Genomic DNA, 18,745 nt, shown 5'->3' with positions numbered 1-18,745 from the left:
AATCAGCTTGGGCCAGGCAAATCCCAAAATTTCCTTAAAGTAGAAGACTAGTACTCTTCAGATCATGTGTATTTGGTCTGGCCCAAGATGAAAAAGCCCTTCAAAATCACACTGGAACATCAGCTTTACATAAAGAAAAATTGTGCATTATGGATCGGTATGCTATGTTGCCAGTTCATTTTAAAGTATAAAATCAGCTCGGGCCAGGCTAATTCCAGGTTTTCCTTAAAGTAGAAGACTAGTACTCTTCAGATCATGTGTATTTGGTCTGGCCCAAGATGAAAAAGCCCTTCAAAATCACACTGGAACATCAGCTTTACATAAAGAAAAATTGTGCATTATGGATCGGTATTCCATATTGCCAGTTCATTTTAAAGTATAAAATCAGCTCGGGCCAGGCTATTTCCAGGTTTTCCTTAAAGTAGAAGACTAGTTCTCTTCAGATCATGTGTATTTGTTCTGGCCCAAGATTAAAAAATTCTTCAAAATTGTACTGGAACAGTGGCTTTTTTGTGCAAAATGGCTCGTTATACAATGTTGCCAATTCATTTTAAAGTATAAAATCAGCTTGGGCCAGGCTAATTCCAGATTTTTCTTAAAGTAGAAGACTAGTACTCTTTAGATCATGTCTATTTGTTCTGGCCCAAGATGAAAAAGTCCTTCAAAATCACACTGGAACATCAGCTTTACATAAAAAAATTGTGCTTTATGGATCGGTATTCCATGTTGCCAGTTCATTTTAAAGTATAAAATCAGCTCGGGCCAGGCTAATTCCAGGTTTTTCTTAAAGTAGAAGACTAGTACTCTTCAGATCATGTGTATTTGGTCTGGCCCAAGATTAAAAAGTCCTTCAAAATCACACTAGAACATCAGCTTTAAATTAAACTTTTTTGTGCCTTATGGATTGGTATGCCATGTTGCCAGTTAATTTTAAAGTATAAAATCAGCTTGGGCCAGGCTAATTCCAGGCTTTCCCTAAAGTAGAAGACTAGTACTCTTTAGATTATGTGTATTTGGTCTGGCACAATATGAAAAAGTCCTTCAAAATCACACTGGAACATCAGCTTTACATAAAAAAATTGTGCATTATGGATCGGTATTCCATGTTGCCAGTTAATTTTAAAGTATAAAATCAGCTTGGGCCAAGCTATTTCCAGGTTTTCCTTAAAGTAGAAGACTAGTACTCTTTAGATCATGTGTATTTGGTCTGGCCCAAGATTAAAAAGTCCTTCAAAATCACACTAGAACATCAGCTTTACATAAAAAAATTGTGCATTATGGGTCGTTATACCATGTTGCCAGTTCATTTTAAAGTATAAAATCAGCTCGGGCCAGGCTAATTCCAGGTTTTTCTTAAAGTAGAAGACTAGTACTCTTTAGATCATGTCTATTTGGTCTGGCCCAAGATTAAAAAAGTCTTTCAAAATCACACTAGAACATCTGCTTTACATAAAAAAATTGTGCATTATGGATCGGCATGCTATGTTGCCAGTTCATTTTAAAGTATAAAATCAGCTCGGGCCAGGCTAATTCCAGGTTTTCCTTAAAGTAGAAGACTAGTACTCTTCAGATCATGTGTATTTGGTCTGGCCCAAGATGAAAAAGCCCTTCAAAATCACACTGGAACATCAGCTTTACATAAAGAAAAATTGTGCATTATGGATCGGTATTCCATATTGCTAGTTCATTTTAAAGTATAAAATCAGCTCGGGCCAGGCTATTTCCAGGTTTTCCTTAAAGTAGAAGACTAGTTCTCTTCAGATCATGTGTATTTGTTCTGGCCCAAGATTAAAAAATTCTTCAAAATTGTACTGGAACAGTGGCTTTTTTGTGCAAAATGGCTCGTTATACAATGTTGCCAATTCATTTTAAAGTATAAAATCAGCTTGGGCCAGGCTAATTCCAGATTTTTCTTAAAGTAGAAGACTAGTACTCTTTAGATCATGTCTATTTGGTCTGGCCCAAGATTAAAAAGTCCTTCAAAATCACACTTGAACATCAGCTTTATATTCAATTTTTTTGTGCATTATGGATCGGTAGGCCATGTTGCCAGTTCATTTTAAAGTATAAAATCAGCTCGGGCCAGGCTAATTCCAGGTTTTCCTTAAAGTAGAAGACTAGTACTCTTCAGATCATGTGTATTTGGTCTGGCACAATATGAAAAAGTCCTTCAAAATCACACTGGAACATCAGCTTTACATAAAAAAATTGTGCTTTATGGATCGGTATTCCATGTTGCCAGTTCATTTTAAAGTATAAAATCAGCTTGGGCCAGGCTATTTCCAGGTTTTTCTTAAAGTAGAAGACTAGTACTCTTCAGATCATGTGTATTTGGTCTGGCCCAAGATGAAAAAGTCCTTCAAAATTACACTAGAACATCAGCTTTACATAAAAAAAAATTGTGCATTATGCATTGGTATGCTATGTTGCCAGTTAATTTTAAAGTATAAAATCAGCTTGGGCCAGGCTAATTCCAGGTTTTCCTTAAAGTAGAAGACTAGTACTCTTCAGATCATGTGTATTTGGTCTGGCCCAAGATGAAAAAGTCCTTCAAAATCACACTAGAACATCAGCTGTACATAAAAAAAATTGTGCATTATGGATTGGTATGCTATGTTGCCAGTTCATTTTAAAGTATAAAATCAGCTCGGGCCAGGCTAATTCCAGGTTTTTCTTAAAGTAGAAGACTAGTACTCTTCAGATCATGTGTATTTGTTCTGGCCCAACATGAAAAAGTTCTTCAAAATCACACTTGAACATCTGCCTCATATTTTTTGAGCGCAATGGCTTTTAAAATATAATTGTATTAAATATATATTTTTATTATTTATTATAATATATCATTATAAATTCAGTAGTTAAAATAAATATTTTACAATATACAATTAGCTCCGGACAGGATAATGCCAGGTTTTCTTGAAAGTAGGAGGCTAAATCTCTATTTCAGATATTTTTTACTCAGGAAATGAATGAATTACACTAGAACAGCAAATTCATGTTGTAAGTAAAACTGGAGAAAATAATTGATGAAAGGTCGTGTATATAAATTTATATTTAATAATATATTGTATATTTACATTGTTCATTAACAGCTGTACTGCTTTTCTTCATTCTATCTCCTTCAGTGTTGATCTGTGAGGTGTTTAATATAAACAGCGGGTGTTTGTGAACGCTCCCTTTAGTTCACGGTGGTTCAGTGAAGCGGCAGCTGCGAATATCAAACCAACTTCAGCCGGGGAATACGAGGCTGCGAATATCGAGCCAAACGAATCTGGAGCTGCGAATATCAAACCAACTTCAGCCTCGTAGAGATTAAGAAGTACAGCAGGTACATCTCAGATTTGTAGTTTAATGCTCTACTAAATTACTGGCTTTAAAACTGGCTCATGATATGGTCGGTTCTGGCTGGATTTTTTCCTGCCTACAGGCTGCATTTGACGGAAAGCAGCTCCTCAGTCAGACAACAGTGTCAGCATACAAATCGTGTGCGTTTCCTACAGGACAAACCATTTAAAAGTGCAGATAAACTCATTAAAAAATCACACAGTGTCTGTCTGGCTTAAAATACTTTTAATAAGGTACAGCTTTTAAATTAATAAATCAACATTCATTAAAAATCCGTGAGAAGTTCTGTATGCTAAATGACAAGCTAAGCTAATAAGCTAATAACATTTAATAATAACAGAAAAATAGATATGAATTTGGAAAATAACCAACTAAAGTGAGCTCAAAATACAATAATAAATATAATCTAACGAATTTCAAAATATAAATTAGAAATATTGAACTTCAATATTAAATTCAACTTCAACTACAAAAAACGCAAGGACCGATAGAACATAACGAACAGAAAAAAATAAATTTGAAATTGGAAAAAAAGTTCAAAATGCTAAAAGAAATAAAACCTAACGAATTTCAGAATATAAAATCTAAATATTGCACTGCAGCAGTACAAAAGCCTAAGTGCTTAAACAAACAAACCAAAAAACAGCCTATCACAAATCATTTTTTGAGCCCGACCCAGCTGAGGAAAAGGTGGGAAATCTTTTTTTTTCCGGCTGGGTCTTGGAAAACTTTGTGGTGAATTAAAGGGGCCGAGTTGCAATTTTTGTTTTACTTTAATCAGTTTTTAATCCGTCTTTTTAAAAACAAATATTCCAATATTGGCTGCCAATCAGTGCCCAATATTCTGAGCTCAAAAAACGCTATTCGGGCCAGCCCTACTAATCTAATATAATTTAACATGGTTTAAGAATATAAAATAATTTCTAAACAAACGAAATATTTAATATTGAGCTTATAGCCCAAGTTTTTTTTTCAGTCATGGAAAATTGGAAAAAATTGGAAAAAAGCCCGAGTTCATGCAGCGCCTGAGTCAGGCTGACGTTCAAGCTCGGGTTCTGGCTCGCGTTCATGATTAATTTGTTTTTTTTAAAAACTAATATTGGAATATTCGCTACCAATTACTGCCAAATATCCGGAGCTCAAAAAATGCTATTCGGGCCAGCCCTAATAATTATGGAGATACAGAAAAAAATATTGTGATAAAACTTCCATCACTCCCTTATTCTCTCACTAATAAAAACAAACCTTTAAGTGTGACACAAAGTGATTTGATTTATATCGTGATACATATCGATATCGACTGATATGGAAAACTATATCGTGATAAGATTTTTTCCCATATCGCCCAGCTCTAGTGTAACTTTAAGCTAACTTTTTAAATCTCCCAGTCCTACTTCAAGGGGTTTTAAGAAATTCAACCATGAAAATGCATATGTTGCCATTTATTAGTTAAGAGTCAAGTCATTATCTTACAATAGGCCTCTACATTTAAGTGTAAAATGTCTGGTGGAAATCTTTAAAAGTGGCATTGAGAATAAGACCAATTATGTTCATTTTTTGCCTGAAAGTCAGTTTAAAAAGGCTGGTATCTGTGGGAAGTAAAGGTTCCATACACATTTGTGTTAAAAAAACACGCACTTGAGACATAGTGACACAATTTAATTTCAAGATGAACTCCAAGATGTTGGACTTCAGGTGTTATGCTTCTTTGACAGGTTTTGATGGAGCAGCTAAATTAACAAGTTTTGTGTTGTTGTTTTTTTTCTTTTGGGGATGGATGGATAAGCAGACAGAAGCTGAGCTCCTGACTGTAACCCACCCTTGATTATTCTTAATACACTTCAAAGATAGAAATCTAAAATAATTAATTATCAATTAAATGCACAACTCAATACTACATGAGAAAAGTAAGTTGACATTACTTGGAAGAGAACATTGATACTACCTGACTACATTGATACTACCTGCATGCCTCTGTATGGGAGAGTGATGTGAAAGAAGCCGTTTTTCTCCAAGCACGCCACAAACAGAGTCGCCTGAGGTGTGCTTTTGGTCTGTGCATTGTCCTTGACTGTTCTCACCATTCTTCTCTGCCTTTCTGATATCTTTCTTGATATTTGAGTTGATCTCCCAGCTGTCCGGCTCTGAGATGGTCAGCAGAAACATTCGGACTGCCTTTGCTCCCTATAAGAACAACCTCTGCTAATGAGTATTTTTTGCCCTTAAGATGTTGATCATTACCATACATAAATCATACATGAATATATCCAGAATTTGCCTCTGGGATCTACCTACATACCTCTGCCTACCTACATACCTACCTAATTACCTACCTACCAATCCATGAGTCCTGTGCAGAGAGTACACTTCGAATCACTTCATTGGCCAAGTTCAGTTGTATCTATATTAGCACTCATTTAAAACACCTCCACTGTTTCAGTATTCCATTTCTGGTGTTTCTTTGGCCAGGCCAATCTGCCTTTCTTATTTTACCATATGGAAAGCATTTGGCTGATTGAGTATGTACAGTAACAATATAATAATGGTCACATGATTTGTAGAAACATTTCCAATAGTCCAAAATACATTATTTTGGCATTTTTAACACTGACTGACGTTTATTACAGGGTGCTTTACATGAGCTGAAAAATTAATTCAGAATTATAGTGTATTGACCAAAATATGGTCATTATATGGTCACCTTTGCACAGAGTTCCCACACTTGGTCTGACAAGAGGGGCAGGCGATATCAACAGGCATTAAATATAAAATCTAAAATAAAATTTAGTTTATGATTGCCCAGTATTTTAATAGGAGATTTTCAGTTTACAGAAAAATATAGTCTTTGACTATGCCTAAACCTGGGAAACTGGAATGGGAATGTTTACATTACCAGGCTGAAGTTACTCAAATCTGATTTTTTGCTGAATGTGGCTCAGATCTAATTTTTTCATGGCTGTGTGAATGTGCCAAATCTGACTTTTTCAAATCAGAGTTGAGCCATTTCCATACGTGGTCCTAAATTAGATACGAATTCGATCCATTGATATGAGACATGAATGTGAACTGTCAAATCAGAATTCATGCGTCTTTTTGCTTTTACGCATGTACTACGTGCTTCTCTCTTATACCCTCTCATATTTCTTGTGCCAGCAAAAGCAAACCGCCTGGCCTTTTTTCACCGCCTCGAGCTGAGCATGTACTTCAGACTAGTTGTTTGCTCTCCACTCGAGCAAAAGATGCTCCACATATGAGCTGCTAACACATCCATTTCACCTCTATAAAGGTACAAGTCGTCTCTCAAATATGACATTTTTGTTGTTGATGAAGAAGGCAATGTTTTAAAAGTATCAGTGTGTGCATGTTAGATGTTTCTGGGACAGATTTGTTCACATTACACACAGATACAGATCACTTACACTTGTGAATGTAAAGCGTCAAGATAGACAAAAAATCGGATTTGAGGAATGTGGCTTGTAATGTGAACGTAGACTTAGTGTACATGAATCACCACAACAAAAAGCAAAACAAAAATAATATTATGAAGAGTAATCAGTACAGTCTCTGAAAACCTTGCCATAATGTATTGTTGCTGTAAATCTAGTTAACAAAATATCTAAAAAACCTCATTAACAAAGAATGTAATGATAAACCAACCTACACCCCAATCCTTCCCCCATTACACACTTTAAATTGAATACTGCATAAATACTGTTTTCAAATGAAGTCACTCTTACCTGTGTGGTCTTTTTTGAGGTGTTTATGTGTGCATGCCTTGGATCTCTTGGGTGCCAGTTTGGTGTGGCTGTCATCTTTCTTCTCCAAGTCTGTCTGCAGGGAGAAAGATCTTCCAGTACTGGTCCCTTCAGACCTGGACTCACTGCTGTCATCAGGTTCACACATGTAGAAGGATCTGGACCTGGGTCTGCTGAAGTTTAAGTCAATCCTTCCAGAACCCTCAGGAACAAAAAGGGAACAGGAGCGAAGTCTCCGACAGCCAGCCAGAGGAGCGGCACCTGCATCGTTCCCTCGCTCCAAATCCACCAGACCAAAACGAGTAAATTCACTACCTGGGGAAACCTGAAGCATGGCTGTTATAGCACTACTTACATAAAGAACAGAAAGGTTTGCAAGAGTTTAGAAGACTCTAGAGTGAGTTAGAAGAGTTTAGATAAATGTGGAAGAGTCTGACAGCTTTAGAAAAAGAGTTACAGAGTTTAGAGAAGTTTAAAGGAGAATTTAGAATAACCTACATGAGCTTATGAAACTAATATTAGAGAGTAATATCTTTCTATGCCAAAGAAGTCATATTAATATTAATATAAATATTAATATAAATATTCTCCTCTATAATGTCTGAAGTTATGTTTCCACAATCAACATTACAAAAAAAATAACACTGCAACATATTTGTGAGGTATTGCACTTACAAAAAACAAACAAATAAACAAGCAAGCAAACAAATGTACAGCATCTCACATGACTTCTTATTCCAACACGTGTTTTTATTCTTGAAACAAAATATAGACAGCTTTTGGCCTTAAATGTGGGGCTTTATGATGTCTTCCAGTCATGTTACTTAGTGTCAGTCACATAAATCACGTTTTGTCAGATGACAAAAAAAGTTTAAAAATCTTCATATGATATCAACTTTGATTAATACATTGTATTGTATAAAGCCTGGATACTTTAGAAAGGTCTAACCTGTGAATATCTTGGTTCGGCATTGAAGACATTCTACTTTTTATGATTATCATTGATTAAGAAATTATCATTAATGAGGTTTATTAATTGAGAACTTATTATCATTGTTTACATTCTTATGTTTGGTATAAGTTAAAACCTTTTTATTTCATTATAAATTTTGTATTTGGATTATTCTCCTAATTTGGTAAAATAAGTAAATAAGTGTAAAATGTATATATATATATATATTATTTTTACTAGAAAGGACGTGACAGGAAAATGTCAAGGGTTTTCCTGCTTTTGGGGAAGGATTATCTGAGATATTGTCTCAAGTTAGTTATCATTACAATTCATTTAAGAAAATAAAATTTGTTTGTATTTTTTTATACCCATGGAAAAAATTATGTTAACCATGTCCTTGGACTCCATCTAAAAGTGGTCCCTTGATGTGCCTTTATAACATATTATGTGTTTTCTTGTATTAGAGTAGTATAAGTATTACATTTATAATACAGAAGCATGAAATAGTCCAATATACTGGTCCTGTGGAACTTTACACATTAATATGACATGGCTGTGAATATAATATTTAAAAATCAACAAGCTGACTGTGTCAACAATTTGGCTGACTAAACACCACAGACAAAAAAAAACAACAGATTGGATAAGTTTCTGCTGGGCTTTTAAAAAAGATTAACCCTTTTTAAAAAATATTAACTGTACAACTGTATACAATAAACTTAGGGTTAAATGTGCGGATGTGAATTTAGGAAAGGTTTGATTACAATATTGTTTTTGTTAATACACATTTCTTCATAATGTGAATTTAGTCATTTTTCTTTGTGCTGTATAAAAATGCTCCAAAATGACTTAAATTGTATAAAATGTATTTTAGTATGTAGTATTTTAATTACATTAACTTCCATTCAAAGTTGGTAGCAACAAGGTTTTTGTTTCTCCTAAAAGGTTATAAAACATTTAGCATGATAGTGAAGGTTTGATAAATGTAAAATAATGTAATTAATTTACAGAGGTAATGGATTAAGAGAATAGTTTATGAGACAGGGGAGCAGTAGAAACAACTAGAAAACAGTAAAATACTGATTGAAAAGACAGAAGACAATTGTAGAGCATTTCTAGCTAGCTTTATAGACTTTTATACGAAAACTAAACAACTATGAAGTATTTATATATTGTAGCCTTTATTACTAGGATGTAAATCTTATATTAGAGTACTTATTTAGTATTTATATAACTTAACAAATGGGGACGAGCCCTGAAATAAGTTCCGTGAAACTAGCTGTCCTCCTGGAAAGCTATTTTGAAATGTTGATATTTTACCTGAGGATGTAGGCGATTTAACCACAGGTAACATTTATTTTCTTTATATTTATTTATTTATTATTACTTTTTATATGGAGCTATACCAGAGGAGATATACCTCTCTGAAATTAATTTAAAAGGGTGACATTTTAGAAAATGTGCAGAAATGTCCGTGTAAATAAAAAAACATTAGCTTCGCGTTTCCAATACCGAGTGCAGTTTGTCCCTTACAGCGCTCTGTACTCAGTCGCAGAGTGAAACAGGAAGCAGCTGATCGCTGTAGCTTTGTTTTGATTTTCGTGTTAGATTTTTTCTGCTTTTGAGTTTTCAGTAAAACTCTGGGTTAATTCAGCGCAGTTCAGATGAAACATGGCTCAGGACCTGTGGTAAGTCTGAGCTTCAGCCTCGCTTAGTTCTCCTTATACAGCGCTATATAAGTTATCTGTATCAGCAGCAGCTCGAGCTGTAGAGAGAGTTAGCTCAGGTCAGCTAACCAGATAACTAAAATCATTAACATATAGCTAAAGCTGCTGGAGAACTTCTTACTGCGTACTGTCCTGAGACCTGTACTTATCCGGGCTCTGGGGTTACTGGTGTGTAAAGACGGCAAATCAGTGTGAGAGATTTTTGTCCTGGTGTTTAGAGGGAGAAGCTCTCAGTCAGCTGATCCCAGTCTCATGATGCAGTCCTGCAGTTTAAACTCAGACTGTCTGCTGATAATTAGCGTTAATAACACCGCAGTGCAGACACTACCATACAAACCACACCATATAACGTAAACTCTGAACGTGTTCAACACTCCGACCAGATATTTCTTGCTCAAAAACAGAACAGTTTCTGTTTATGGATCTTTTTAATCCAGCGAGCTTTCTTTACTGAACTAAAACAGAAACTATAGAGGAAACTCCACTGCATTTTTAGAATTATCTAGCTTCATAACTGTAGCCAGAGAGATAACTTACGTAACTACCTAGCATGTTTGAGACAAGCACATTCAGGTTTAGTGTGCTTTTTATTTGCCCGTTTTATTCAAGTTGTCAAATTGTCAGTACAGCTAACCACACAGTAATATAATGTAATGTAATGTTTTAATTTTTATTTCTTAAGGTCTGTCAATCCAAAAACTTTGAAAATATCCTCAAGTGCAGTCACAAAGATCGTCAAAAATGTAATGATTAAAATGGCACTCATCAGGAAAGGAGTAGAGGAGAACTTGTAGGTTAGGTGTATAATTAAATATTGTTAATAGTTTTTTTTTATTTAACTGTTTAATTGATCTCGTTCTACTTTGTGTAGAAAACAGTGCTATTGTTTTGAACCACTATTTCATCAGGTTGCAGAATTATGATGCCACTTGCCGACTGGCCCAAGAAATCGCAGAGAACATCCATGAGCGGAACAGACTGCAGAGAACCGGTGGGAACCCTGCCAAGGTAAAGAAATGACCTCAAAATAATGTTAGAATTGATTAGAATTAGACAAATCAGAGTTTCCTCACAAAAACCATTGAACTCATGAGAGCTATAAACTAATACAACAGGACTTTACCAGTCACGCTCATCAACAGAGTGTAATACAGAACATTTTCACTAATTTATAGAGTAGATAATAACATAATAAAGAAACTGAGACAGAGAGAAGTAGCTGCTAAATGCAAACTGGAAGCCAGCCAGTATGTTACATTAAATTACATTACATTACATTAAATTACATTTAGCAGACGCTTTTGTCCAAAGCGACTTACAATAGTCAAGTACAAAGTAATAGAAGTTTAAAGGTAAAACATCTTTAGATAGGGGCTTAAAGGAGGTCAAAGGGAAATAATGGGATAGAGAAGTGAAGGAGGGGAAGAAGGAAATGAGGTTAGAAGTAGTTAGTGTGTTAGAGGTGTTAGGAGAGTAAGTGCTCTTTGAAGAGGAAGCTCTGTCTTCAGGAGTCTCTTAAAGATAGTGAGAGATTCTCCTGATCTGGTAGTAGAAGGTAGTTTGTTCCACCATTGGGGAACTCTGTATGAGAACAGTCTGGATTACTTTGTGTGAATGTTTGTTTGGTAAAGCGAGGTGACATTCGTTGGAGGAGCGCAGCGACCGGGAGGTGACGTAAGCCTTCAGGAGCAAGTGCAGGTAGGAAGGAGCGGTTCTGTCATCACCTTGTAGGCGATTGTAAGAGCTTTGAATTTGATGCGAGCATCAACTGGTAGCCAATGGAGCTCAATGAGCAGCGGGGTGACATGTGCCCGTTTTGGCTGGTTGAAGACCAGACGTGCTGCTGCATTCTGGATCATTTGGAGTGGTTTTACTACACAGGCCGGGAGGCCATTTAGCAGGGCATTGCAGTAGTCGAGGCATGTGCACAAACTTTCTGATTTGGTCTGTAGAATATTTCTTCATAGTCAGGCTAAGGCTGACAGGCTAATGGTTACCGTAATTAACATGAATGTCAACTTTAACTGTAATAACTATCATTTAAATTTTTTTGGAAATTTGTATAATAATAATGTTTGATAATGAAAAGAACACTGCTCTTTAGAAGCGCTTTAATGTTATAACATTATTGTATAAATTACATAAATGTGGTCTTACATTGACAGTGATTTTTTTTAATCCAATTATTTCTAGGACAATATGATAAAAAGAAAATACAAATGGCTATAAAAATACTGTACAGTGAATGTAGAGTGCATAGTGCACAGTCCTACCCAATATTACTGGTAGTAGTTATATCTGATGAATATAAGTTAAAGTTATTAACGTATGGTTAATTTAAGTTAATGCTTTTTCTGTGCAGCTCAACATGACTCTAAGAGCGTCGCTGCAGAAGCTGAAACAGAACATCTTACAACTGAGGGAGACACTGGTTCGAGCCTCATCACAGCGCCGCATGTATCCTTTCACCACTCTTCCAAACTCCTATAAATTATTATACACTCTTATACATGCTTATAAAATGTTATACAGTATTCATACCCCTTGTACTTTTTCACAGTTTGTCACCTTACAACCGCAAGCTTAAATGTATTTTATTGAGAATTTAAGTGATAGACAGACACAATGTAGCACATGATTGTGAAGTGGAGTGAAAATGATACATGATTTTCAAATTTTTATTCAAATAAAAATAATAAAAGTGTGACATGCAAAGTTATTAGTAGACCTATCTTTCACTGCAATTACAGCTGCCAGTGTTTTGGAGTTCCACTTCACAATTATGTGCTATTTTGTGTTGGCTTATCACTTAAAATCTCAACGAAATAAAATTAAATTTGTGATTATAAGGTGACAAAATGTGAAACTGTTCAAGGAGTAGAAATACTTTTATAAGCCATTGTACATGCTTATAAATTTCTAAATGTTTTTTTATACATGCTTATACAATTTTATACATATTTATAAACTCCTACACATTTATTCACTTTAATAAGCACTTATACATGCTTATAAACTCTAATATGTGCTATTATACACCTGTATGCACCTTATACACTCCCAAATATACAGATCTGGGGAAAAAATAAGAGACCACTTCAGGGTTTGAATCAGTTTCTATCTGATTTTGCTATTTATAGGTTTATGTTTAAGTAAAATGAGCATTGTTGTTTTATTCTATAAACTAAAGACAACATTTCTCCCAAATTCCAAATGTAAAAAATTGTCATTTAGAACATTTATTTGCAGAAAATGAGAAATGTCTGAAATATAAAAAATAAATATACAGAGCTTTCAGACCTCAAATGCAAAGAAATACAAAGAAAACAAATTCTTATATTTATAAAGTTTTAGGAGTTTCAAGCTGTTCAGTTTGGTTTGATGGCTTGTGATAATCCGTCTTCCTCTTGTTGGTAAAAATAAAATAAAAATCCTCATTTTTAAGTGGTCTCTTACTTTTTCCAGGGCTGTATATATATCTAAACACTTTTATACTGCCTTTTATACACCTTTTTTGATGCTTCTTCTAATAACATATCAATATCAATATAAATAGCAAAAATGGTTCTATTATTTGCAAAATGTTCCAGCAATTTCCATATTTGTTATTCTGTTGAGACGTTACAAAAAAACTGCCTTTATAGGCCTGAATTACATCTACACAAGTATAACACAAACCTACAAAAACAGCTAAAACTCTAAAGACTTATTCCATGAAGCATCAGGTGCGTGTAAAATTACATCAGGATGACAAAGCCTTGGAATCTTTCGGAATAAGGATTTATAAATGCATTAATTTAAAAAGCTCATGAACACTCTACGTGTCCTTCCAGATACACAGACATGTGGTAATGCTCTGGACGTTTTTGTGTCCAGGACTGGAATTCAGTTTTTCCAGCACACATGACCAAATTCCAGGCTGGTTGGGGTAAATCGTGGATGGGGTTTGTGTTGGATATTCATCCCTTGTTTTGCTAAAACTGTGGCAGCAGTGATTGGAAAAGCAGGAGGGGTGATGAATCACTTTTATTGGCTAATTGTGTTTCTGTAATGGATGGAATCTCAGTCCTGTTCCTCAAACACACACATAAACACACACACACAGACTGCATTCAAACTCTATAAAGCACTGTACATGTATTGAAAGTCATGTAGTTTCCATTAAACAAAAAACAGATCATATATTAATAAAGTGTGTCGGTGGTCAATTCAGCAGTATTGAAAATGTGTGAGTAGAGAGAGGGGACAGTTTGATTCTACCTAACACAGATACAGCTCTGGAAAAAACGAAAGACCACTTAAAAATGATGAATTTAGTTGATTTAACCTAACTGAATATAATCTAGAGGAAGATGGATTATCACAAGCCATCAAACCAAGCTGAACTGCTTGTATTTTTGCACCAGGAGTGGAGGAGGACATGCCAAGATGCATTAAAACTGTGATTAAAAACCAGGGTTATTCCACCATATATTGATTTCTGAAATATATTGATTTGTTATTTCAGCAATTTTCTCAGCTTTAAATGACAATATTATTATTTGGAACTTGGGAGAAATGTTGTCTGTAGTTTATAGAATAAAACAACAATGTTAATTTTACTCAAACATAAACCTATAAATCGCAAAATCAGAGAAACTGTTTCAGAAACTGAGGTGGTCTCTTATATTTCCAGAGCTGTATATCAGCACCGCTGTACCTCACACTGCTTGCCTGTAGAGGGCAGTGGAGTGTAATAAACTGGACTATGTGCATCAACGTGTCAAAAGTTTGTGAATATATTTTACTGTATCTTATTGTTTGGAAACATAGTTTTCACTTAACTAATAATAAATAAGATATGAATGATTATCACTACTACTAATACGTAGTGTATATTAATGTAAATATATTATATATATTTATATATATTTATATGTATATTATCTTATACTGTGCATTTTATAATTGCAGTGATAAAAAGAGGATACAAATGATCTGTTGTCTAGTGTAGGTAGGTAGCTAATTCTATTTAATTTAATGAAAATGAATTTAAATTGCTTATTCATTAAAAACACTGCCAGAAAGCAGATTCATAGATATTCAGGTCTGAACCTACTTTGAGGAAGAAAGAAAAAAAATTCATGAAATGAACCAAGATTTAGAGGGATCCCATCCTCCTCTGGTCAACACGGAGCAGCACAGTAGCATAACTGGTGAGACTGAAAAAAATATTATTATTATTGCACATAAAATTACAAATTATTAATATTTTTAAAGTGAGTCCAAGCTTGTAAGTAAGTTTAAGTTTGTAACTTGCAGTACATGTTAAGAATGAATGATATAAAGCAGTAACAAAAATAAACAAATTTAAATCAACTACTGTGTAACAACTTGTTATTATTATTATTATTATTATTAGGAAACCAGTCAACCAGTGAAATCTAATATAAAAAGTTTAGCATATGTAATACAAAATTATAAACTATTAATAATACAAAATATAAACTATTAATAATAAAAAACAGCTGATTATCATAATCTAATTTACTGTAAACTAATCTAATCAAAACTAAAATAAATACGTAATGTAAACAGAAAGTAATCAAAAGTGTAAGACTAGTGGAGGAATTTGGGAGAAATGTTGTCTGTAGTTCATAGAATAAAACAACAATGTTCATTTTACTTAAACATATATCTAAAAATAGCAAAACCAGAGAAACTGATTCAGAAATGAAAGTGGTCTCTTAATTTTTCCAGAGCTGTATTTTCAGTATTATTATTCTGATTATCCGTGTGTGTGTATTTGGGAGGGAGTTAATGTTTTTAAACCAGCTTTAAAACAAAAACTCATATAAAACAGAGTAAACAGTAAAATTAGTATTTAATGTAAACTGTTACAGTTCCTTAATGAATTGTCCAGCATGCAGTCGGAGGCGGACAGGAGGCAGAACCTGGTGGATGATCTGGTGACGAGAGAGAAGCAGCTGTGCTCCACGTTCAGCCGGGACGGCACTGACCCCGAGCCCTCGCGGTAAAAATGCACACAATACAATCAGCTACGTATTCCAGTGTGTACAGTGTGTAGATGCTGAGCAGTGTGTCTGTGCAGACTATAGATACAGTATACAGTTTAATATGTTATCATTTTAGCTGAGATAGGTGTATGTTTTTTTTTTATTATAATGTTAATGATGAATTTTGCAGCAGGTTTGATAAACAGAGATTCAACGTCTGAAAGTTTATACACAATTAATGTGCACAGTAAATTTCCAGCATCAAATCAACACTCATATTGTTAAATCAACACATGAGTGTCAAAATATTGCACTCTCAGTGTTATTTTAACTCTCAGTGTTGATTTAACCCAAGTTTTTAAGCCTGTCTTGATAATTGCATTATCAATGTCGCATACAATAAAAGCACACTTCATTATTTTTGATGCATGTTTATCTACATATAATTAAACCTTTATTTTAACAAGTCGCACAGTGACCAGAAAATAAATAATGGTGCCTACAGACACACAGAGTGGACTGTGGCATGAGGAGTGAAAAAATATTTAGTCTCCCAAACTAATATTAATTTAAAGTACAGCAATGTAGAGTGCATTAAATGCATTAAATGCTCTTAAAATTACAATAATAAAGTTTATCACAATTATTTCTGGCACAAGAGATCATCCATTATTATTTTTTTTTTCTTATATTTTTATATATTTTTTACTGTGTACAAATTGAAGGACTGGGAGGGAGCTACTGATTATTAGCTCATTATTGCACTGTCCGATAATAGCGATCAAATATTGTGCTAATTACATTTAATTATGTGACAGTATTATCTGAGTTATTGTTTAACAATGTTTTAATAGTTATTTTGACTTTTTTAAGTGTTGTTTTAGTGTTTTAGTGATCATTCTAATCTGTAGTTGGTTTAAAAATGTTAGAATATACGTTTTGTTTTTTTGGTGATTATATCGCTATATAGTAAAACCTAAACATTAATGTATAGTATCTTTTTTTTTTGTTTTTACAGCATAACTTTACTGATTTAAAAAAAAGAAATAAATCTCTGCATAATTAAATGTTTGAGGAGGTTGTGTGAGAACGCATTCAAACTGTGGTTTGGTGTGAAATTGTGCTTCATTGTAGAGAATCTCGCCGACTCAAGATTTCTTTACAGTGGTGGAGAATGGAACTAGGTGTGAGGCACCATGACTAATAACACAAATATAGCATTTATTTACTATCCAAACCCATTAGTGAACCTACATGTGTGTATTATGAATTGCGTATGGAATGTTGATGATGGGATGATGGGTGAAATGAGTTTCTTTTTAATCCTTTTTTTTCTCTCTCAAACAAACACCCTGCTGCATGTGCCTCCACCGTTTTAATAAAATATAAATTTAAAAAATAATTTAAACCTAAAATCTGCTCTTACCTATGGTAAACCAGTGTGTCAAGCGTCAGGCAGTGTATTCGTAAACGTTTTGGTGTAATATTTTTATTTGAGGGAGATTTTTGGGGTTCGGATCAGAGCCTAAAAAATCCAGCTCGACTCCTGAGCCTGTTTAAGACCGACCCCGGCTCCCCATAAACATTCATTCATCATTCTGAGCCCGAGCCTGATTTAAGCCCTATTTTAAACAGTGTTTAGTGAGCAAAGCTTTAAAACTGACCTTTTTAACTACAATTCCAACATGTTTGAATGTGCGAAATCTCTTCAGAATGATGTTAATAAACAGTGCAACCTGGGAGAAGCACAGGCCTACAGCTCTGAAAAAACAATGAGACCACTTCAAAATGATTAATTTCTTTGATTTTACCAAATTGAAAAAACCTCTGGAATATAATCAAAAGGAAGATGGAGGATCACAAGCCATCAAACCAAGCTGAACTGCTTGTGTTTTTTGCACCATGAGAGGCATAAAGTTATCCAAAAGCAGTGTGTAAGACTGGTGGAGGAGAACATGCCAAGATGCATGAAAACTGTGAAGAAAAAAAAAAACAGGGTTATTCCATCAAATATTGATTTCTGAACTCCTAAAACTGTATGAATATAAATTTGTTTTCTTTACATTATTTGAGGTCTGAAAGCTCTGCATCTCTTTTGTTATTTCAGCCATTTCTCATTTTCAGACCACATTTCTCCCTAATTACAATGAAAACTATTGTCATTTGGGAGAAATGTGGTCTATAGTTTATAGATTTCCTTTAAACATATACCTATAAATAGCAAAATCAGACAAACTGAAGTGGTCTCTTAATTTTTTTTTTATTTTCAGAGCTGTATTATTAAAAAAAAAAAAGAATGTTATTAAGAATGGAACTCCACAGTTTAGTGCAGACGAGTGTACACACTGTGCAGGACAGTGCTGCATGATTATAGGATTAACTTGTGCTTATTACTATTATATTGTGATTATTACACCATAGCTTAATACCAAAAATTAAAAATGGCATTGAAATGTTTTTCGTGGTCAGGCTTGGCCAGATAATCTAAACTCTAGTTCAGGATGTCTAGATATATTCACCACAGCTGTAAACGATTCCAAATTAGGGCTTGGAGGTAAATCAAATTCATTTGATTAATTGAATTGATGTTTTAATGTGATTTTCAATAAGGAATAATCAAGATCTCATACATCTACATATAGAAGCTGTCAGAAACTTGTAAAGAACTCTTTTTTTTGTGGCAGTTATTTTTTATATTTTACATTTTTCCTTAACTGAAATCAATAATATTATATTATTATTATTATTATATTATTTTTACTTACTTATTTTTAATTAATATAAAAACTGCATATAAAGCTGAGGCTGCTTACTATTTTGTTAAAAAAAACTAAATAATAATTTTGAAATTGAATGTAAAGGAAATTGTAGCTTGTGCATAGTTTTAAATGTTATTGTTTGTTTAACAAAAACAAAAATAAGTTATCTAAGAAGTATAACTCTAAATCATAATCCAGAATCACTCATATT

General features: G+C 34.0%; 2 protein-coding genes and 1 long non-coding RNA gene across 4 annotated transcripts in view; 2 read left to right on the top strand and 1 right to left on the bottom strand.

Moving 5' to 3' along the window:
- LOC103047638 (TBC1 domain family member 24) overlaps nucleotides 1-7,632 on the bottom strand; it is a 42,591-nt gene extending 34,959 nt beyond the window's left edge. Inside the window, exon 1 of the mRNA XM_049479656.1 lies at nucleotides 7,083-7,632. Within this exon, the coding sequence (XP_049335613.1) occupies nucleotides 7,083-7,434 (352 nt within the window). The 5' untranslated portion in view covers nucleotides 7,435-7,632. The remainder of the gene's footprint in view (nucleotides 1-7,082) is intronic.
- LOC125802252 (uncharacterized) overlaps nucleotides 1-18,745 on the top strand; it is a 302,998-nt gene that overhangs the window by 203,415 nt on the left and 80,838 nt on the right. The gene's annotated exons all lie outside the window — the stretch shown is intronic.
- Nucleotides 9,589-18,745, top strand: part of stx8 (syntaxin 8) — a 48,192-nt gene continuing 39,035 nt past the window's right edge. Inside the window, exons 1-4 of one of the 2 annotated variants that reach the window (XM_022663293.2) lie at nucleotides 9,589-9,740; nucleotides 10,688-10,787; nucleotides 12,142-12,236; nucleotides 15,682-15,792. In XM_022663293.2, coding sequence (XP_022519014.1) covers nucleotides 9,724-9,740; nucleotides 10,688-10,787; nucleotides 12,142-12,236; nucleotides 15,682-15,792 — 323 coding nt within the window. In that variant the 5' untranslated portion in view covers nucleotides 9,589-9,723. Of the gene's footprint in view, nucleotides 9,741-10,519; nucleotides 10,570-10,687; nucleotides 10,788-12,141; nucleotides 12,237-15,681; nucleotides 15,793-18,745 lie in introns of those variants that run through there. The other variant, XM_049479657.1, reaches the window with a different exon arrangement.

This window comes from Astyanax mexicanus, chromosome 5, assembly GCF_023375975.1.
Source record: "Astyanax mexicanus isolate ESR-SI-001 chromosome 5, AstMex3_surface, whole genome shotgun sequence".
Classification (NCBI taxonomy): Eukaryota; Metazoa; Chordata; class Actinopteri; order Characiformes; family Acestrorhamphidae; genus Astyanax; species Astyanax mexicanus.
Note: the sequence above shows the minus strand (reverse complement) of the source record. Positions and strands in the feature narration are given on the sequence as shown.